The sequence below is a fragment of the Diabrotica undecimpunctata genome, chromosome 9 (assembly GCF_040954645.1).
Source record: "Diabrotica undecimpunctata isolate CICGRU chromosome 9, icDiaUnde3, whole genome shotgun sequence".
In the NCBI taxonomy this organism is placed as follows: domain Eukaryota; kingdom Metazoa; phylum Arthropoda; class Insecta; order Coleoptera; family Chrysomelidae; genus Diabrotica; species Diabrotica undecimpunctata.
The window spans coordinates 104,682,773-104,706,771 of record NC_092811.1 but is presented as its reverse complement, the minus strand read 5'-3'; the positions used below and the strand labels follow the sequence as shown (position 1 = coordinate 104,706,771).

Genomic DNA, 23,999 nt, shown 5'->3' with positions numbered 1-23,999 from the left:
AGTAGGCATATCAGAACAACAAGGATTCAGGACCAATAGATGTACAACCGACGCAATCTTCATATTACGGCAACTAGTAAAGAAGTTCAGAGAATTCAACAAACCTTTTTTCCTGTGTTTTTTTGGATCTCACAAAAACGTTTGACAGAGTTTATTTGAAAGACGTAATTCAAATTATGAAACATGTCGGCAGAAATCAGGCTGGAAGATAGCCTCAGTGCGAATCTTTGTTAACAAGGCAGCCAGAAGTGCGAATCTTTGTCAACAAGGCAGCCAGAATATTGGGATACTAGACAGATATCATATGGAGAAACAAATATATGTTTATAGTTTCAAGACCTTAGTGAGAATTTCTATGATACCATGCAAAAAGCGGTACTGCTTGTGAAATCCAAATGGGTAAGGAAATGGTTGAGAAATACTTAAGCTTAAACTATATACATATATTAAATTATATATCTCAAATTTGTGAGAATTATTCATGACACCTAGGGCTCGATAACATAGGGAGATTCCCTCGATATCAACCCTTTTGATACCGTAACACCTTGGATAAATAATTTTTTTTCTTACAGGGATGAGAGTCTTGGAATCTGGAAGAATAATATTTGAATAATAATTTTTGCATAAATCCAAACTAATTTCTTATTTATTTTGTTAGTAACGTTTTTTTTATAAATTGTTTTTATTTTCTTCATCACCAAAATTAAAATGTATAATGCCACTTTTATAAGATACGATCCTGTGTTCGAGCATTTTGTCCCTAATATTGTCATAATATCCATCCATTTGAAGTTTTCGAGGATGCTCCTAAATGATTATTTTATTAATTTGGATTCGTCGGTAACAAAAACTCGCTGATTAAGAATAATTCCGGTATGAAAGCCTGAGTGGTTTGTTTTAATTGAAATAATGAGTAATTAATTTGTCGGTAAACAATTTCGCCAAACAATTATTTTCTGAGGTACACAAGTTTTCAGTTTGACGACGTGAAGTGTCTTTGCTACAGTTAGAAATAATTAGAGAATTCAATGGGCACGTTTTGGAACGAGTTGTGCAAATATTTTTGTTGGTGCCTGTTAAGGACAGAAATATTGAAAATACGTTGCTGAACATATTTGTCTTGCTCAGTAAAGTTTAACTCACAAAAGGGAAGTACAGTGTTAAATTCTTCAGCGAAGGCAAAGCAAACAGATTTAATGAGCGTTCTGGAAAATGTGTAAGGTACACTTGAAGGCACTTTAAAAGTAGGTGATGTTAGAAGTAGAACAATTTTGTACTGTACGGTAGTAAAGTTGATGTGTACTATTTAAAAATATATAGAATTGACATTCTTTAATGCAGAGATACAAACAAATCAAACACAAACTATTAGCGCTAACACAAGTCCTCAATTTAATCAATTTATATCAAATAAATGGAAATTAAATCTTATTCAGATTTATGCGCCAACCGCCGATAAAACAGAGGAAGAAATTGAAAAATTTTACGATGACCTTCAAAACACCCTACAAAATACAACATCTAGAGATATACCAGTAGTAATGGGTGATTTTAACGCCAAAGTTGGAGAAGGAAGATGTGAGTCTACTGTAGGACCATATGAACTCCGTGTTCGAAATGAGAGAGGAGAACGCCTTATAGAATTCTGCCTAGAACATAATCTTGCAGTAATGAATACTTTCTTCAAACTGCCTAAACGACGCCTTTACACTTGGAAATCGCCAGCTGACAAGGTCGATAAAATAGTTAGAAACCAAATTGACTATATTTTAATAAATCACAGATACCGAAACGCAATACAATCGGTGAAAGCGTACCCAGGTGCAGACGTGGCGTCGGACCACAATCCTCTTGTAGCAAAATTCCAACTTCATTTAAAAAAGATACAAAAAAGCTACAAAAGTGATAAACTGAACATACAAAAATTAGAATCAGAAGACGTCAAAGAAAAACTAAAACAAGAAATTAATGCAAACCTAGAATCCATACCGGAATCAATTGATGGTGATGTAGAACAACAGTGGCAATTCTTTTAAAATGCAATTATCGAACCAAGTAGCAGAGAACTCACAACAACCAGATGCAAGAAAGGAGATTGGATGACAGAAGAAATCTTGGAAATGATGGAGGACAGAAGAAGGCAAAAGAATATCAACATAACTCACTATCAACAGCTGCATAATCAAATGAGAAGGAAAATAAGAGAAGCTAAAGAGACTTATTTCGCTGGAAAATGCCAAGAAATAGAAGACTTACAAAACAAATATGATAACTTCAATCTCCATAAGAAAGTTAAAGAATTAGCTGGGGTAGCAAAACAAAAAACCTCAAGCATACTATTGGACAAACAAGGAAACATTTTAGTGGAGACAGAACAAAAGTTAGGAAGATGGAAAGAATATATAGAGGAATTATTCCATGACCAGAGACAGGAAAATATATATGAAGATAATCAAAGCAGATACAAACCCAAAAGATCAGGACATATTACTGATTATCATGGCGACCCAGTAATAGACATTGAACAAACAAAGAATATACGCAAGAGATACGTTGAGAAGACATTCGATGACGACAGAGATAACAATCAGATAATTATGGAATACGACACAGGACCACCAATCACTCAAGATGAAATCAAAGCCGCAATTGAAGCAACCAAAGCAGGCAAAGCACCAGGGCCCGACAACTTTCATTCAGAATTTCTAAAAATCATGGGAGACGGAGTAAAATGGCTTACGACAACATTCAATAAAATCTATGACTCGGGAAAAATGCAAAAAATGCGAAGAGCATCGTATTATCAGTCTAATGAGCCACATTCTTAAGATCTTCTTAAAGATAATACACAGAAGAATTTATCAGAAATGTGAGTCACAAATCTCACGAACGCAGTTTGGATTCAGGGATGCGTTAGGTACAAGAGAAGCCTTGTTCGTGGTTCAGGTATTATTTCAAAGGTGCAGAGATTGCGGCAAAGGTCAACTGCGACATTTATATATGCTTTATCGACTACCAGAAAGCTTTCGACAGAATCAAGCACGATAAGCTCATGGATATACTAAAGGCAACTGATCTGGATAACAAAGATCTTCGAGTAATCAAGAACATATACTACAACCAATTAGCAACCATTGGGGTGAAAGACCAACTAACAGAAGAAGTTTCAATAAAGAGAGGAGTACGACAGGGCTGCATACTCTCTCCCCTATTATTCAACGTCTATTCGGAACACGTCATGAGCCAGGCCTTAGAACATATCGAAGAGGATATTCTCATAAATGGTGAGCGCCTAAATAACATCAGATATACAGACGACACCATCCTCTTTGCAGACAGTTTAGAAGGTTTACAGACACTAGTAACGCAATTATGGAGAATTAGTCAAGAATGCGGGCTTGATTTTAACATCAAGAAAACAAAGTACATGGTCATCAGTAAGAAGCATATTCCACCTAGTGAATTACTGGTAGATCAGCAACAAATACTCCAAGTGCCCCGTTACTACTATTTAAGAACCACGTAAACGACCAATGGGACCACTCAGTTGAGATAAAACAAAGAATTGAAAAAGTCAGGTCAGCATTTGTCAGAATGAGCAAGATATTTAAGAACCACGACCTACCTTTAAAAACGAAAATCCGTTTATTGAGATGCTACGTGTTTACATTACTGCTCTATGAGGTTGAATCATGGACACTAACCGAGGCATCCATGGGAAAACTCGAGGTGTTTGAGATGTGGTGTTATGGACGGATACTCAGGATCTCCTGGGTGGACCGAATAACAAACATTGAGGTTCTACGTCGGATGGATAAAACATGTGAAATTATATCCACAGTGAAACAGCGCAAGCTAGAATATCTTGGACATATAATGCGAAACGATCATAGATATAACCTGCTTCAACTTATATTACAGGGAAAGGTCTACGGAAAAAGGGAACCAGGAATAAGAAGAAAATCTTGACTCCAGAACTTACAAAAATGGTTTTCCTTGACCACTTCAGGACTATTTCGAGCTGCGGTCAATAAAGTTAGAATTGCCATGCTATTAGCCAACATCCGTAACAGATAGGCACCACAAGAAGAAGAAGGGTATATCTTTCATTTTTTCTTCTCCAAACCCTCTCTCCGCCATTGCCAGACTTCAAACAGAACCGCGATTCATCAGTTAAGATAATTCGGCTCCAATCCTGTATGTTCCAGTGTTGATGTTGTCGAGCAAAAATTAATCGATTCCTACAGTATCTGGGTTGTAAGTCGGGAACAATAGCCGGCCTTCTTGCCACTAGTCCTCTTTTATCGAGGCGTATTCTAATCGTTCTCTCAGCAATTTCAGTGGAATGGCGATTTCTTAAAAGTTCCATCACAACAAAACGATAATCTCTTTGCGAAGTAACTCTTATACGACCGGAACCAGGTCGACGTGAGTTTGTATCAGTCTTTATAAAGCGATGGAAAGCTTTCCGTACTGTAGTTCTCCGAATACGTAAAAATTCGGATACATGAACTTAACTTCTTCCATCTTGTAGCAATGCAATACTTCGAGCAATTTCTACTGTAGATAACACCATATATTAATTATTCACTTAGTTGAAATCTACATTTGAAAAGCTAAATTGCTATTTACAACATAAACGTCAAAACTATATATCTAAAACAAGCATATATGATCGCAATAAATATTTAAATTTAGGCGCAATATGAAACAGTGCATAAAACTTCCAACGAATTTTTATTTTCGGAAATTTATAGGGTGGCCACTTTTTTTGCCGCTCAGTGTATTTTAATTATACATTTATACATTTTTAATTCTTTTTCAGCTGATATGACATATTATATATCTATTTTCAGTCGTTGGAGCTACTCTGCAAATACATTGTTTATTTGACATCACGTTATAGACACTTAACAAACGCTCAGTTAACACATTCTAAAATTAAATTATGTGGATAATAGTCCTTGACAGTTTTATTTACCAGAAATAAGATCAATTAACTTAAAAAATGGAAATAACAAATTTATCCAGAATAAAAACTACTTAACAATCAGAATTAATTTTACAAAAATATTACCATTATAATAAACATAAAAACAACAATAATAAACAACAGAACAATTACATAGAATCCATTTTACAAAAATTTTAAAATTATAATAAATGTTTAAGATGTCCCTCGTTTTGTTAAAATAATAATTGACACCTTTTTATTATATATCTTACACAATTAAGTAAAAGCATTGGCTTTATTTTTTTAAATGTGTAACGATTATTTTGCCTACCACATAGGGTATTACTATAAGGGGTTGAAAATTGGAGACAGACATTACTGGGGTGGAGATAGGGCAAGCAAAACAAATCGGAACATTTGCGAACGGCTACTCAGGGTTTTTCTGGAGAGCTGGAGCGTGGATAAGTAAACGACAAGGGGACTGGATTGGGGTGACTACAAAAATGAAGTAAAAAGGTGTACTTACATAAAACTATTGGAACAAACAAAACACAAGAAGTTCTTAAACTATTTAAAATAAGGACGCCGCTTAGAAGAATCTTGTTTCTGGGTGGTAAAAAAGGTGGAAGATATGCAGATGACACCATGATTATGGCAAGCTTTGCTGTACAACTCCAATTACTGCTGAATAAAACAAACAGTTTCTGTGAAAAATATGGACTAAAAATGAATATAAAAAAAACCAAATACATGATAATAACAAAGAAAACAAATATACCAACAAACATATCTTTGGGAAATGTACCGATAGAAAGGGTTAATAAATACAAATACCTAGGAACCTGGATTTCAGACAACAATGATCAAACAACCGAAATAAGAGCCAGGATAGAAGTAACAAGAAATACGTTTATAAAAATGAGAACAATTCTCTGCAACAAAGACCTTAGATTAGAACTGAGCGTAAGAGCACTGAGATGCTACATGTTTTCGATACTGCAATATGGACTTGAAAGCTGGACATTAATGCAAGAACACATAGATAAATCACAGTCCTTTTAAATGTGCTGTTACAGGAGGATGCTTAGAATAGCATGGACACAGAAGAAAACTAACACGGAAGTATTGCGAGAAATGGGCAAAGAATGCGAAATAATGAACACAATAAAAATAAGAAAGTTACAATATCTGGGACACGTAATAAGGGGACAGCGATATGAACTATTAAGGCTGATAATATAGCGAAAGATAAGGGGAGGAAGGAGTATAGGAAGAAGAAGAATGTCATGGTTGAAGAATTTAAGGGACTGGTTTAAATGCAGTTCTATAGAACTCTTCAGAGCAGCAGTAGATAGAGTAAAGATAGTGATGATGATATCCAATCTCCGATCGGGAGACGGCACTTAAAGAAGAAGAAGTCTGGAATGATGACCTGGTACAAACAAAATGAGGATGGAAGCTGGCACTGGGACGCAAACTTTGAAACTCAGCTTCTTAAAAACTCGATTACAACTGGAATTACAACGAAAATCATTTACGAATTTGAAGCTAAATTCGGACTGACACTGAAACCAACTGCTTTTGACAGCGGCCTCACTGAGAGTAACTTCATAATCCTTAAAAATCATTCGCTTCTCCGCATAACGTTCATATCAACCCAAGTAGATATTTATTTAACGCGCAATATTAAGCGGAAACGGTCAAAAGAACACCAAGGAAATACGCATCTGTGATATATAAACAAACTTTAAAATGTGTTTATTATCAACTCCAGCGATACCAAAGAAGAGAAAAATGCTACAAGTGCTTGATGACTGCTTTGTAATAATAATTCTTGCTTAGTATTAAAGTCAGTTTTATAACTATTGTTTTTTAAAAATCCTTAAATAAAAAATCAGTAGGATTTAGTTTTGATGAACAAGGACAGTAAGTTCCAATCTACCGATTATAAATTTTTTCATTTAAATAATTTCCAACGATTTCAGCATTAAGGGCAGGTGCTGCATCTTGTTGCAGGTGCAGGTGTTCCATCACATAAACAATTTAATTTTTTTTTCTTTGCCTGTAATTAATAAATGTTGTTTATTTCGTGTAAAATAATTATTTACATATCAATATTCTTTAGTTTTATCATATTTTTACTGGTACTATAGAATAATAATCTTTTACGTATGTTCTAGTTCGAGAACGCTTTTAAAGCTTTACTAAAACTTCTTAATAATAATTACTCTTCGGTCTTCGAAACTTACCACAACAATATGCATATTTTGGCCACTAATCTTAATTTACCACCGGAGGTGTACAGAACAATATAAAATTATATAAAGGATTAATTAAAAGTTTGGATAAACTTCCGCAACCCAAAACTTACAATCTACTCTAGACCGAAAGGCGAACATTAGTGTTAATGTGAAAGCAAGAAATAACAGACAATAGCTAAAACACTATTTATTTAGTACAGAAGCTAATTTTAGCGTTGAATAATGTAGTTGGCGCTTATCGAATAAAAATTTACGTAATGTCCTTTTCACGCTTTTTGGACGATTTGATAATGAAAATCACTGAAGTAAAATGAAACTGTCAGTCAAATTATTACTAATGGCGGAGAAAAATATATTTTCGAAATTAAAATTACTAAATTAATATTAATTTATAAATACATACAAATAATAGATATTCATATGCCAAAAATGCAAGGTTAAGTTATAAAAAAATGCAAAAAGTCAATTATAATTATATACTTTATAATTGAGTCGCTCAGAAACAGAGTGGCCCAACTGATTTTTTTTATAATTCATATAGGTAGTACAATAGGTCGCATTTTATCATATCCTTCATTTCAAAGTGGCTTAACTAACATTTCACTGTATACCAAGAAATGGCGCTAGTTGTACAGTTAGGTTACGTAAATATTTCATGTGATTTAGTTATGGAAATGTGGCCCAAATGACAGTTGGGCCAGTGTAGAGTATGATATTTACGGTTCTCATTCTTATCCTATGTGTTTGTATCACTCTTGTCTAGCGTTCATTTATTTTTTACAGTATAGGAAGTGTGCCAAATATGGAATAGATCCCCATTATGGAATATCCTAAGTAGGAGAGGAGTAAAAGGAATGAATAAAAAAAACTCAAATTTGTGAAATACAATTAAAATATAATAGTAAAATAAACTTTTTAAAAAACGGTTTATACAACTAATAAAATCCCTTAGAAATACCTGTTCCCCATGTAAAATTACAATATGAAAATTAGTCCAATCTGTTGTCTCGTCTCAATAAATTTATCTCTGCACTTTATGAAAATGATTCACTTTAATTAAATCTCTATCTAAAAACTCCTTCCGTGGTTCTACTTATAAAAACAGTCCTGTCGATCAAGAGAACGTACTGACTCACTTTTGGATCTCCTTTTGGAATTGCTTCTATCTGCTTTACTACGAATCTCTCCGGGTATAATCATTTGTTGGTACTTACAAATTCTGCACCCTTTTCATTCGGCAAATCAGCTTTCAAAACTTACTGACACTACTATTTCACAAAATCTATACTTTTCTTTCAAAGTTTAAAAAAAACACACACACACACACTTGTCGGTTTGATATCTTTTCTCACTTCCCGTCCAACAGCAGATGATTCCTTTTTCCGCTTCAAAAATCATTCTCGTCTCTCAATCCCTTCCATAATTTTCTGTTAACCAATCAACATCCTCGACTCAATTCTCCAAACGCCAACACTTTCCAATTCCCATACTTGTGTACAAAAATATCAGACAAAAGACTTTCTAGTTTGTACTAATTCTCTTAATGACTTATTTCGTGGTAACCGAAGTTAATCCTTAAAAAAAATGCAGGTAGATTTGATATTTCAATATAACATTTTGTTATATACTTAGGCTTATCTTAAATACCTATCCAAATTTGAAAAGTCCGAAATTTACCGTAAATCTAAATATGCTATAACTATAACATGGTTTTACGAATTTTTGTGTCTTCTTGTTTTTCTCTATTAATTATTCTTTATATACGTTTTCGGATCATATCTATATATATATATATATATATATATATATATATATATATATATATATTGGTTGCATTGCTCCTGTAGTGATCCTTTCCCAAGTTAATATGCTCCTTTTCTAACTTGGCTGCACCGTACTGAAGACGACCAATAGTCAGAAATACGGTTTCCTTCCATCGATATACCATTTTTGGTTTTCTGTTTTGCGAGACATGCCATTACTTTTTACTTTTATTATTCACTCGCATTATCCTCTTCCATTTGTTTTAAACGTTTCAACGTTTGGCATTCCTTTCCCCAGGTAGCTGTAGCTTCATCCGTGGTTGGTGTTAGTTGTTGCCCTGGAAGCCATCAGGGTCTTCTAACTCTAATGCCACAAATTGGTTGCATTGCTCCTGTAGTGATCCTTTCCCAAGTTAATATGCTCCTTTTCTAACTTGGCTGCACCGTACTGAAGACGACCAATAGTCAGAAATACGTATATACGGTTGCCTTCCATCGATATACCATTTTTGGTTTTCTGTTTTGCGAGACATGCCATTACTTTTTACTTATATATATATATATATATATATATATATATATATATATATATATATATATATATATATATATATATATATATATATATATATATATATATGTGTGTGTGTGTGTGTACTGACTATACTAACGTATGGAACCGTTTAACAAGAGCTTAACTCATGAATTGCAAAAAGTAACTCAAAGAACTCAGTGATCGTATACCTAATGAAGAACTAAGATCAATGGTTTCAGGTAATCCAACAAATTGCTACGGTAAAATAAAACTAGGTAGGTCACATAAGGAGGAGAGGATGAAAAAGAACCAGAGGCAGACCTCAAACTAGATTGACTAATGGCATTAAAATAATGGAATGGAAAATAAACAACAGAAACGAATGGACATACTTAGGGGAGGCTTAGATTCGACGATGGATGGCATAGGTATGGAGCATGATGATGATTACAAATTTAGAAGTAAAACAGCAACGAAAATGTTTGTCATTGCTGTCTATATTTTTATTGTATATAATTCTTCAGAACAATATATTTTTATTATTAGCGTAAATTTATGGATTATTTGAAGTAATTCTGGCGTACATTTGTTTACATATTTATGAACACAGAAAATTGCTTGTTAATTAAAATTAAATTTCCCTTTTCATTAGAATTCGCGTTTTGGCCGTAACATGTACTACACGTCTCTGTTTGTCGGTACAAGTGATTCGTCATTATGAAAATTCCCCCTGACAGCGTATCCTTTCTGCATTAATTAACAGTTTTTTTGTATAAGTTACGATCGCGTGACCGATAATAATTAAATCCGAAATTTCATGTTCGGCAAATATACTTAAGTAAAATTAATTGTCCCTGATGCAAATCAAACGACATGTTTTCGTATATAATGAATAAGAATTACGGATCTGACAGTTTACTAGGTATATCTCGGTCGATGTTACCGTTTAATGTGTATTTGTGATAAGGTAAAAGATACTACTAACAACTATTATATCGGATTAAAACTTCAATATTTTGCTATTTGAAGTTGTCTATCTTTGTCTTCCCAGCAGCAAATCGCCAAAAAGATAACCAGGGCCTATAACTCGTTGGCAACCAGACAAATTTGGTACTAAAATGTTTGTAATAAAAATCTGCACTTTTTTAACTTTTTTGATTGGAAGAACATGGAAATTAAAAAAAAGGCAAAAATGTTAATTTTGTAATTTTAATGAAATTTTATATTTAACTTGCAATATCTCAGCTCGTTTTAAATATTTCTATTTTTAATTTTTACACAATATATACTATGGACACTTCCGCAAAAAATTAATTGTATCAAAAGTCTTAATTTTGATTTTAAACAAAATTTGTTTTTTTTTAATCTTGTGCAACTTATTGAATATTTTTTTCTAATTTACAATTTGAGCTGCTTCACCCCTTCATTACAAAGTGCTATGAAAAACAATAACAACAACAGAGATAGAAGATGGACCAAAAAAATTTTAGAATTTAGACCTTTTGCTGTGCCTAGACACGATGCTTATCGTAATCGAAGACGTCCTCCAACAAGGTTGTCAGACGACATTAAGCGCCTCTAGCACAACTGGATTCAGGATGCTCAAGATCCGATGCCATGGAATTATTTACGGGAGGCCTATGTTCAGCAAGCGACTCGAAACGGCTAATTATAATGATGACTTTTTAAAATCTATAAATAAGATATTCTATCCTAAGTTTTGTTCGGATCAATTTAAACATAGTTATTTAATCAGTTTGGTGGGAAATGATATATTAGAAATAGAAGATACAGTGTTTTTAACAGCGGCGGAAAGAATCGAACGTTAGGCACAGGTTTTATGATAAGAAAAGAGCTAAAAGAAGCAATAGTAGAGTTTAAAACAGTATCAGACCGCATATGTAGTATCAGGTTCAAGGGAAAATACCAAAAAATCACCCTCATAAATATTCGCCTTCAGAAGAAAAAGATAATGATGTGAAAGAATGTTTCTACAATGAATTAAACAGAACAATCGAAAATATACCCAGATATGATATGAAAATTATTTCTATGCGACGCAAATGCCAAAATAGAGAAGGAAGAAGTATTTAGACCGACAATAGGAAAATATACTAAACACAATGAAACTAATGAGAACGGACAATTCCTGATGGATTTCGCAAGAGAAAAAAAAAAGATCATAATGAGCACATATTTCGAAAGAAAAGAAATACACTAGGAAACATGGATATCGCCAGATAGAAAGACTAAAAACCAAATAGACCACGTGCTCATCGAAAAAGAAGAACAGCAATGTATAAAGAAGATAAGAACATACAGAGGACCAGACGCTGACTCAGATCATTACATGGTGGGCATCAAAATTAAGCAACTGATACCAGAAAACAAAAACAAAATAAAAGAAAAGAAATGTATACATATCTCAATTCGATTAGCAACAAAGAAAGAGCAAGAAATATACGAGGAAACAATGGAAAGAGAACTAAAAAAGATACAAATAGAAGAGCAAACTGAGAAGAAATTAGAAAACATAAAGCAAATAATGAACAAAGCAGCAAAAGAATGTAATAAACAAGAGAATAAAAAGAGGAAAGACTGGTTCGACATAGAGTGCCAAAAAGAAATAGAACTAAAAAAATCATTAAGGATGGAAATTATCACGAAAGAAGCAACAGAGACAAAGAATAGATATATGGAGCAAAGACAAAAAGTAAAGAATGTGCTGAGAGAAAGGAAGAGAAAACATATAGAAAATAAGCTAAAAGAAATAAAAGAGAATTACAGAAATAAAAAAATAAAAAACCTATATCAAGGTGCTAGTAATGAAAATAAAAATGTTTCCAACAAAAACCCATATTCCTTAAAAACAAAGAAGGAAATAGTATAAGCGGGGAAGCAGAAATAGTCGAAAGATGGAAAGAGTATTTTGATGAATTACTAAATGGCAATAATAAGTCAAACCAAAGAGAATGTATGGAAGCAGAAGCAAGAATCGAACACTTAGAAGACATAGAAGATAATTCACCCAGCAAAGAACAAATCGAGGAAATCATAAAAAATCTGAAAAACAACAAATCCCCTGGAAGCGATAACATAACAGCAGAGATGATGAAATATGGTGGAAAAATGCTAAATAATTGGATATACAAGATGATATAAGAGATATGGATAAAAGAACGAATACCAGAAGATTGGAAGGAAGCCATTATTTGTCCATTACACAAAAAAGGAGACAAAACAGAATGCAGTAATTACAGAGGAGTAGCGTTACTAAATACCGTATATAAAATCCTATCAAAATTCATAAAAGATAAGTCAGAAAAATAAGTTGAAAATATAATAGGCGAATATCAGTGCGGATTTAGACGAGGGAGAAGCACAACAGACCAAGTATTCATAATTAGAGAATTACAAGTAGAAAGCTATGAACACAACTTACCAACGATAGCGCTATTCATCGACTTCCAGCAAGCATACGATAGAATAAAGAGGAAGGAATTAAAAGAGACCCTTGAGGAACTGGGAGTTAGCAGTAAGTTGCGTAACATGATACATGTTACTTTAGGGAATACAGAAAGTCAAAGTGAACAATCATGCATCGGACAAATTTATAGTAAACGAAGGATTAAGGCAGGGCGATCCTTTGTCATCATTACTCTTCAATTTATGCCTAGAAAAAATAATGCGAGAAGCGAAAATCAATAGAGAATGACTCCTATATCATAAAAGACACCAAGTTTTGGCATTTGCGGATGATGTAGTGTTGCTGGCAAGAAAAAAAGAGCTACAGGAGATAGTACAGAGAATAGTAAGAGCAGCAAAGAAAATGGGACTTTACATAAATGAAATTAAAACAAAATTATGCAGTGGACAGATGATCAGTTCAGGGATGGACAAAAGTTTAAAGTAGAAGTAGAAGAAAGATCATCATACGAATTCGAAATGGTAGAAAGATTTACATACCTAGGTGCAATAATATCACGTAAACCTAACATTAAACAAGAAATACAAGCTAGAATAATGGCAGGCAATAGAAGTGTACATGCTCTTAGTGGAATGTTGAAAAGCAAGCTTTTATATAATCAACCTAACATAATAGGAGTCATAAAGGCACAGAGACTAAAATGGCAAGATCACCTAGAAAAGATGCCGAACACGAGGACTCCAAAAAGGGTACTAAACTACACTATAACTTTAAAAAAGAGAAAAGGAAGGCCAAAAAATAGATGGAATCAGGAGGTAGAAAAAGATATGAAAGAAATTGGACTAGAAGGCCAGAAAAGAAAAATGAATAACAAGAAGGAATGGAGAAAAATCACATATCGAGCCAGAGAAGATCTCAGTACATAAAGGAAAGCAAAAATGAAGAAAGGACAAACTTTTCAAGCCATGGGCCTCTAAGGCCCATGGCTTTAATTCCTTTAATCTTTCCATCCATCCTTTAATTATAATTAAAGGAAGTGCCTTATTAAAAATACAGACAAGCCTATCTAAAGAATCACCAAAATGATAGTCAACGTCTACAGAAGGAATGTGCCACTTAGAAGTCAAGTACAAAATTTTGGAATTTACGAAAGTTCTACGAAAAAATCCTACCTAAACGTTGGGTTTTCAGGGACGGTTTATTTAGAGTGTTAAACTTATTATGTACTGCTTCATGATCAGATAGTCCTGCAGTAATAATTGTAGAGCGTATATCAAGGAGTGAGAAATCTGAGACAATATAATCAATTATGGTAGATGTTGTTTTAGTAATTCTTGTAGGTGAATTGTGAAACCATACGACTCGAATACATTGACCAAGGATAATTGGATAGCACAAGCAACAGCGTAAAAAATATTGAAGTCAACGCATAGAATTCTTTAGCTTTTATTATAAAACATTTAGCAGGTTCTGAAAAAACAGTTCTGTGGAAAAATCAAGTGATCTATAAATGCAAAGAATGTATAGATTAAGATTCTTGTTATAAACCCATGAAAACTGAAAACAGAAAGTCATACTTTGTTATAGAAGTAAAATCATTATTCATACTTAGCAATTGTGATATATTTTTCTACAAAAAAAAGGCTCGTTGACTTTAAACCAGTGCTCGGTAACCGCAACTATCGGGGGAAATCCTAATTCCTCTAGAAACAAAAATAATTCATCTGTTTTATATCTTATAGAACTAATATTAATCAGACCCATGATAAAGTTGTCATCACTAAAATAATTTGAGGGTTTTGGTTCCACCGAACACGTCGTATTATTTAAAAATTTTGTTTTGGAGAGACAACAGAATCGTAGTTTCGGTGACTTTCTCTTGATTTTTGTAAGTGAATAATTCTTTCCGAAGTGAGAAAGGATCTAAAAGCAGAAAGATTAGCTTTCACCTCAATTGGACCAATTCTATAGGTATCGTTAAATTCTAGAAGGATTTTTCGTAGATCGTCAGTCTTAGTGGGAAGTCGTTCGGAAGCCATAAAGAGTTTAACGCTTGTGTTAATGAATCCTTCGTAACATACTGAAGCAGGTTCTTCTTCTTCTTCGTCTAGCCATTCACGTCCACATCTGAAGATAAGCCTCTTCAAGTCTTCCTTTCCATTGTTTTTTGTTGTACGCTACTTGTAGCCAATTTTTCCCGGCAGTCCTTTTCAGATCATCTGTCCATTTCATAGGAGGTCTGCCTCTGGGTTTTTTGTGTTGGTATGGTCTCCAGGTTAAAATTGATCTGTGCCATTTGTTTAGATCGCTCCTAGCTACATGTCCAGCGTATTCCCATTTCAACTTTAATGATTTTTGCACCACATCGGTGACTTTGGTTTTCTGTCTTATCCATGTGTTTGTTTTTTTGTCCTTAAGTGATATACCTAGCATTGCTCTTTCCATCACGTGTTGAGTGACTCAAGTATATAGTATATTCATAATCTTTTTTTTGTGATTGTCCATGTTTGGGCAATCACTGGAGCAGGTTGGTCGTGTAAAAAAGCAAGATGTAGCTTAATGGCTTTCAAGATATCCGGCTCCCTTAATCTTGCTAGAAGATATCAACTGTTCGAGTTATTGATAAATCTAACTCTTGGTGGGGTCAAAGGATCCAGATTTATCGGTGGTTTCAAAGTATGCTTCTCAACAAAGGTAATATTATAGGAGAATGGAAAACATTCTTAGATTTGCAAATTTTGAAAGATTGTTTGTCTGTGACTATTTTTGTGTTTTCCACTTCATTTTTGTCGTTGCTTTAAATAGTAATTGGATTTTTCAAGCTAACGGGGCTTCTGATGTTCTTCGGACTCATATTTGACTCATATTAGAGCATAATCTAATTAATTTCTTTATGATCAAAACTTGTGCTATTTTTATTTTGTTTTCTGGAGCAAAGTAGTAACCCTTAACTACTGACGTGGATGTTTCAGGACGTAGACTCTGACATGCGGTATGTCATACCGTTGCCTATTCTCCTTTGTTTTTAATATGAATTTATCTTATATCACTATATTTGTCTTTTATATCAACTACGGAATGATTCTTCACATTGCTGTAGCATAATATACTGCTACAAGTAAAATAAACTTTACTTTTTCAAGAATATTATGAATGCATGCATATTTAAAATAATGGTGGACGTTACTACAAAATCGTTTATAAACTAAATTACAAGACAAATTGATTACTTGTGACTATGAAATGGTAAAATAATGTTAAAAGAAACAGACTAATGATTTAAATTTAATGAGAAACTAAAATACAAAATTCTTTTAATAACCAAAAATTACAATAAATAACTAGTCATTTTGCGCGCAAGGTCCGCAATTTTTCTTTGTACACTGTAAGCACACTGGTTTTCCACAAGAAAAGCACACATAAAAAGTCTTTCGCTTTATTGCACTTGGTCCTCTTTTTCTCAAGCTTTTCTTCAAAATCTGCTTCTTTTTGGCGTTTTTGTCCTAGTATTCGTTCAATACCACATAATAATTCTCTCGGGATTCTGGGATTTTTGAGTCTTCTTTGTAGATGAGGTAAAACTAATTGTTTCGCCAACTCCTTTGTGTAGTTTAGCCTGTCCATATTATCTTCTTGTAGTGATTGGTACACAACATGCGAATTAACAGCAGCTATATCAATGATGCGGTAAAAAATAGTAAGTGGCCATCGGCGAGAACGACGTTTTACAGAATATTTGGCACACTTGGCATCTAAAGTATCGACACCTCCTTTCGAAATAATGAGCTATAATTTCTGGTTTTCCAGTAATCTGATCCGTGCCTATTGAATGGTGCATCGAAGAAATAAGTAAAACATCCCTCGATTTTTTTGGCACATGGGAAATTATGGATAAACTTTTCGTAAATCCGTAAGTAGTTGAATTTACTTACCTACATCGGTATGGCTGGAATTCCAGAGGGATTTCCCGTTTATTTTTCTTGAGGGTTCCCACATACGTTAACTTCTTTACTTCTAACTGCTTTACTAATTCTATAGAACTAAACCAATTATCAGCTGTGATATTACGGTTAGTTCCATAAATAGGTTTAGCAAGCCGAAGAACAGATTGAGTTGGTTTATTCATCTTCTTTTCTTCCTCAGATAACCCAGTTCCGTCAGTGTCCTTGCCTCCATATATATAGGCATTGTATAAGTAACTTGTTCGTGCATCAGTCAGGCACATTATTTTAATGCCATATTTCACAGGCTTATTAGGCATATACATTTTAAACCTACACCTTCCCCTAAAGCCGACCAACATTTCATCAATACAAACACATGTGCCTACGGAATACAGTTTTTGACAATTTGATATGAATATATTAAATATGTTACTAATGGCTGCTGTTGGATCTATCTTTTTTCTTTCTTCTCTATCCAGAGGGTTATCAAAACGTAAACATTTTAGAAATATTGCAAATCTTTCCTTTGACATAACACATCTGAATATATCTCTATCACATACAGATGGCACTACCAGTGCCATCTGTAGCAAATATAGAATTTATATCTTCGTCATTGGATTTGAAAGCTGATGAGTATAAAAGCAATCCCAAAAAGGCTTTTAGTTCTATTTCATCAATTTCATTTAGTTCTGGTCTATTCATTCTTTTATAGTTTTCACGAATTGCACGTAATTTATTATTTGTCCATTTACGTATTTCTTGTATTATATCCTCAGAAATAAGAAAATTAAAAAAAAATGATGAAGTTTCGTTTCTTACATCTCTGGACCGCACAGCTGGTACTTTTGTTACAAGATTGTGTGACGGAGTTCTTACATTTTTCGATGGTGCTGTAGTAGACCACTTAAAACGATTTTTTCCATAAAAATATGACTTACCATTATCATTTAAATGATATTCGTCTTCAGAACTTTCCGACTGCTCACTTCCGGTGTCGTGTGAACTTTCAATACATACTTCTTCGCTTGCATCGTCAACATCACTATCACTAAAATATTCTAAATCACTAGGTACTTCGTCAGCCCATTGAGATAAAACAGCCTCAAAATCATCATCTGAAAGCTTTACAGTTTTGCGGCTAAATTTAGAACAACTGGATGAACTTGCTGCCATACTAACAGCAAAAGAATACACTACACTGCTTTTAACTATAGAAACGTAACTACTGACATGCCGTACTTGATACCGCAAGAAAACTGTATGTCAACGTAGCTCAAAGACTAAACGTGTACTAAAACTGCAGCAGTTGAGAGCAGGTACAATTAAACCCCACTTGAAGGTACACAGATGGTGTTCTAAGAATCTTTTATAAAACACGTTTTACAACAAAATATATTTTCGGCTCGGTATGGCATACCGCATGTCAGTGGTTAAGGGTCTTTTTCCCATTTTCATTTGACTCCTTATGCAAATTTCGTTCCCCTGTTATTTTTCTATATATTTCCTCTTTTCTAACATTCGCATTTATGTCTTTAATGATTATTTATTATTTTTATATCGTATTTCTATGTATTCCTTATTAGGGTGCTGAGCTTTTCATGGAAATCTGTTTTGGCTTTTATATCTTTATCTTCAGTGAGCGCATGTTAATGATACTTATCTTTCTATACTTTTTCCTTACTCTCAAGTAACATATTCGATCTAATATTGATTGAAAATCTACAACCGCTTTGTTTGCTTTCTCGGACACCATGAATACCACTTCAAAATACCTCTTTGAAGGAATAAACAAAACTTTTTTTTCTTTCCTTTCTTTCTTTTTTTTTCTTTTGTTTTCTTTAAAACAAAAATTTTATTGTATTTTCTATTTTTTACCTGAAATATTTAATTCTGTTTCTATTTATACTTTGCATACTGTGCTGTTTTTAATGAACAAACTACGCCATCTAGAATAGTTGTTATTCAGTAGTATCTGGTGATAAAGTACTGAAAAAATTCTCAAAAATGCGTTTAAATTTAGTATTCATTACGAAGGTTTAGGTTTTATTTTACTATATAAAGCAAAAAGCTAACAAGTAGAAAAAACAAATGAGAACTTTTAAAAGAACATATTCGCTGGATGTACACACACGATTCCCATTCAACATTCAGCGGAACCATAGAACAGGCGGTGTCTATTAAAACAGGATGCGGCTAGTTTAAATTAATTTAACCTTAAATTGGAAAAAATTTCATTGGAATTTCTCTGTAAAATGAACGATGCAGTAACCATGGAGCGAAATGTATGTTAAAGTAATAAAAAATATAGTATATTTTAGTCGAGTATTCATTTTCTGTGGCTCCGGAAAACGTAATAAACTTCAAAGTATCACCGACAAACTATAAAATAAAAAGCTATAAGATAGAAAGATTATAACTACTAAACATTTGATCAATAATAAAAGCTTAAGTATAGTTAAGGTACGTCCAAGATTGTACCCTCTTTAATGACAAAGTAGAGGCTACACAGGGAACGGTACTAGGCTCGAGCTTCAGTCTGGTAGAGGTCTTATTACATCTCAAATACAAAGACTTAGTTAGTGGAGTACTAAAGATAAAGAAAAGAGAAGTTAGAAGATAAAGAGAAAGGAAATAATTGGGCACCCTATTTTTAGAGGAACAGGGAAACCTATGACATATAAAATAAGATAACTAGAAAGGTAAGGTACGGTTAAGATAATCACGCGAGAATAAAAGATACACTGTTTATATGATAAATCAAATAGTAATATAAATCAATAACAATCTCTAAAAGAGATACACCATGCACATGAAATAAGTATATATACATAATAAAAAAATAAAAGGCAAATAGTTCATCAACAAGGTATTGACGTATAGTTAAAGTAAATGCACTATAACAATTTTTACTGAACAGTTAAATGGCACGAGATATCTTTTTGAAAAATAATTATGAATAATTTAGTATCCTCAAGAATAAAAAAAATGCAAGGAATATTATAGTTGTATCTACGTCAAAATTTGATACCTTGAAATAAAACAAATAAGTGGTTTTCACGCCTTGAGAATACGTAAGCATAAAGTTACTAAAATGTTTGATTTTGATCACCTCAAATATGTGTATAAAATTTATTATAAATATAACCTATATATATATATATATATATATATATATATATATATATTTATATATATATATATATATATATTTATATATATTTATTTTATATATATATATATATTTATATATATATATATATAAAATAAAGCTGTTCATACTCGTATGTATTTATACCTTAGTTTTATACCTTTAATAGTTTATTCGATTGGATTCAAAATAAACAAACCATAAATAAGGTCACTATTTTAAACTTTTTCGTGTTTGAATCCGACTATAGTTTTTCTGACCAATATCGGGATACTTCTATACCCTTTGTATTTGCGAGCCATAAATCATCGACGGTGCACTGTGATGGGCAAAGTCAGCATACCACGTGTCCACGTTCTGTATTTCCCCACATTCACAAAGTGGGTCGCTGTCTGTCTTGATACTCCATTTAATAAGGTTCTGTTTTACAGGGGTAACACCTGTGCTTATGCGATTGAGTGTCGGCCAGGTTTTCCAGTCCAGGTCCATTCCATTAGGTAGTTCTGGATGTAGGGGGAACAGTTCGGGTGGTTTGACGCTGACATTTCTCATTAACCTTTTCCTTGATTTAAGTCGGCTGATTCCTGGCGGTTCGTCAAACCCGTATAATTGGTGCCTTTCATCGAAAGTTTGCCTCAACTTCTCCACATATTGTGAGGCGCATCTAAGGTCATCTGGTGATGTGAATCCAGCTACCCGGTACAGTAGGGGTAGAGGGGTAGGCTTCATACAACCGGTAATTATTCTACATGTTTCATTTAACGCCGAGGTGACTTGTTGGGAGTGTCTAGATCTACCACAGACGGGACAAGCATATTCCCCTGTTGAGAAACATAAGGCATCAGCTGTTGTCTTCAAGACCTGGGGGTTTGCACCCCACTTGCTCCCTACAAGTTTCCGGAGAAGGTTGTTTCTCGTAGAAACCTTTTGTCTTGTGCTCTGACAGTGGAATTTATACGTTAGTGACCGGTCTAGTATTACTCCAAGATATTTGGGCCTATCAGTATGTTTCAAGCGTTGTCCCTCCCAAGAAACGTTCAGTTTTACATGCGCCAGTTGGTTGAAATGAAATGCACATACTTGGGTTTTAATAGGGTTTGGCTTTAATGAGTTTTGTTTGTAGTAAGTTGACATCATGTTTAAAGCCTCTTCCATTGTGGACTCTACTTGTGTGAGTGTTTTCCCCTTTACGGCTATACCAAGGTCGTCAGCGTAGATAAAACTTTCAGTCTGAGGGTGCATTGGTTGGTCGTTGGTGTAGATGTTAAACAAGGACGACGCCAGAACGCTTCCTGAATGAAATAATACATCACGAAATTACTTCTGTATTGGAGGGTACAAAAAAGGTTACATATTCTTTGTCTTAAATAAATTTAAAATCATGTAATGGAATTGTAGATCTGATAGAACCGCCAACAAAAACAGTTTAACACATTTTTTTAAAGAAACTGATATTGATGTTGCCTTGTTGAGTGAGACATGATTTAAACCCGATAAATAATATATTTTTAAAGATTATACGATTGTTCGACGCGGCCGATATGACGGTTACGAGGGAGTGGCTATACTGATAAAATCTATTCATCGTTTTGAAGAAATTTGTATTACACAAAATTTTAATGACGATATTTTTGTTTGTGGAATCACTTTAAAATATAATAAGTCTGATATTAATTTTTTTTTCAATTTATAGACTTCCAGATATTAGATCTACTTCCACAGATTGGTGTAAAATATTAGAACAATTTAATTTTTCTGCATTATAGGTGGTGATATGAATGTGCATAATAGCTTGTGGGGTTCATTTAAAAATGATGGCATTGGGCACCAACTTCTTAATGCCATTGATACACTTAATTTAGTTGTTCTTAATAATGGCAAAGCAACCTGTCTGACCTGCCCGGATGTGACACAATCTAGTGTTGATATTACGTTGTGCTCTCCTGATTTAGCAAAAGAAATTACTTGTGATCGAATCATTATGTAGTTCAAATAAATCTTTCTTCTGTTAATTTTCACAATGAATATATTCTTCCCAAGGCCAAATGGAATGTTAATAAAGCTAATTGGACCCAATACTCTGATCTGATCGAACAAAATTTTCTTAACCATTCGGACAGCTTGTCTACCGTAGAGAAATATTACTTCTTAATGGAAAGTATTAATAATGCATTTTCTCAATCCATTCCGACATATAAACCCTTTAAAATTATTAAGCAGCCACCTCCTCCTTGGTGGGATTTCGAATGTGAACAAGTTGTTTCTGACAGGAAAGATGCTTTAATAGCATATACAACTAACTCTAATTTCGCAAAGAAAGTTGGAAAAACTGGTATTCACCCTTAAATAAAAATATGTCTAATAAAAATGTTTTGCCTATATCAGGTCCATATTGGATTATGGATGTATCTTGTAGGGCTCTGCTAGTTCACAGATTTTAAACAAAATAGATATCTTGCAGAACTCAGTCCTACGTGTATGTCTTGATGCCATGAAAACAACTCCAGTCGAACTTCCTCGTGTAGAAGCTATTGAGCCTCATTTAAATCACAAAATACAGTTTTTGTAGACAAATGTCTTCAAAATGACCAAGATCTTACAAATAAATATTGGTCGAAGAAAAATTCTCCACTGCTGTGCATCGCACTTCAATATAATCAAGATATCCTCAGTGATATATATTATCCAGCTCAACTTTGTCAGATGTTTATGATTACAATTCATTGTTTCTTAATATAAAGACTGTAAAATCTTTATATAGCGATAATTTTAACATTAATATTAACTTATTATATTCAATACTTGCAAGCTTTGAAGAATCTGTGGCAATATATACCGATGCTTCTAAGTCCAAGGATGGTGTGGGATGTGCTTTATATATTACATCCAAAAATATTAATTATTCCTACAAACTGGATAACATATTTTCTATATTTAGTGCTAAAGCTATTGCAATCTACGAAGCTTTGACATTTTTAACACAGTCTACAATTGATTCTGCAATAATTATATCGGACTCCCTGTCTGTTTTAAAGTTCTTGGTTTTGGCTAAGTACCCAAGTTACTCCTCCAATTAATAGAAATCCGAACACCCAGTTTAAATGTTATAAAATCATTATATTATAAAATCATTATATAAAATCATTTAAACACCCAGTTTAAATGATTTTATTTTAATAAAGTACTTAATGAAGCATAATAAGTAAATGATTAAAATTTCAAAATGATTGTATTGCTTTAAAGCCCTTTTACCTTTAATAATATGCGGATGCATCCCGATGTGTTACGCATTCTCCAACGCACCTAGGCATGCTTCTGATCAGGTGGTCAATGTCCTCTTGTGGTATCCCATTCCAGGCAACCACCAACTCCTCTCGAAGTGCTTGTAGAGTCTGAGGAGCACGTTGCAAATTGAGCAATCTCCTACCCATCATATCCCATACGTGCTCAATTGGAGATAATTCGGCAGATCTTGGTGGCCATGCTAACAATGTGACATCATTATGTTGAAAGAAGTCTATTGTGACTCTTGCAACATGTGGTCGGGCATTATCTTGTTGGAAAGTTGGATTTGCCAGGATGTGGGGTTCTAGAACTTCTTGGATATAACGCTGCGCGTTCATGTTACCTCTGATGAAGATTAAAGGTGACCTGGAACCATAACTATAGCACTCCAAACATAACAGTGTGATGAACATGTCTTTCAACAAAAAACTGTGGATTCCTCCTTTCACAACGTCGCCTTCTAACCCTCGCTCGACCATCGTGCATGCCTAAACAAAATCGAGACTCGTCACTAAAGACAATACTGTTCCATTTCTGATTCCAGAGTGACCGTTCTCTGCACCACTGAAGGCGATTACGACGGTGCTCTGGAGTTAAAGGGAGGATCCAGTGTGGTCGGTATGAAAACAGTCCAAAACTTCTCATTCGTCGGTAAACACTTCGCATGCCAATAGGT

At 33.7% G+C, this 23,999-nt stretch overlaps 1 protein-coding gene across 1 annotated transcript; it reads left to right on the top strand.

Moving 5' to 3' along the window:
• The first annotated feature begins 363 nt into the window (after positions 1-363).
• On the top strand, positions 364-22,384 carry LOC140451276 (uncharacterized). The gene is made up of 5 exons (XM_072545018.1): positions 364-399; positions 1,440-1,670; positions 2,430-2,729; positions 3,023-3,364; positions 22,079-22,384. The coding sequence occupies exons 1-5, from the start codon at positions 364-366 to the stop codon at positions 22,382-22,384; spliced, it is 1,215 nt and encodes a 404-aa protein (XP_072401119.1).
• Positions 22,385-23,999: the final 1,615 nt, after the last annotated feature.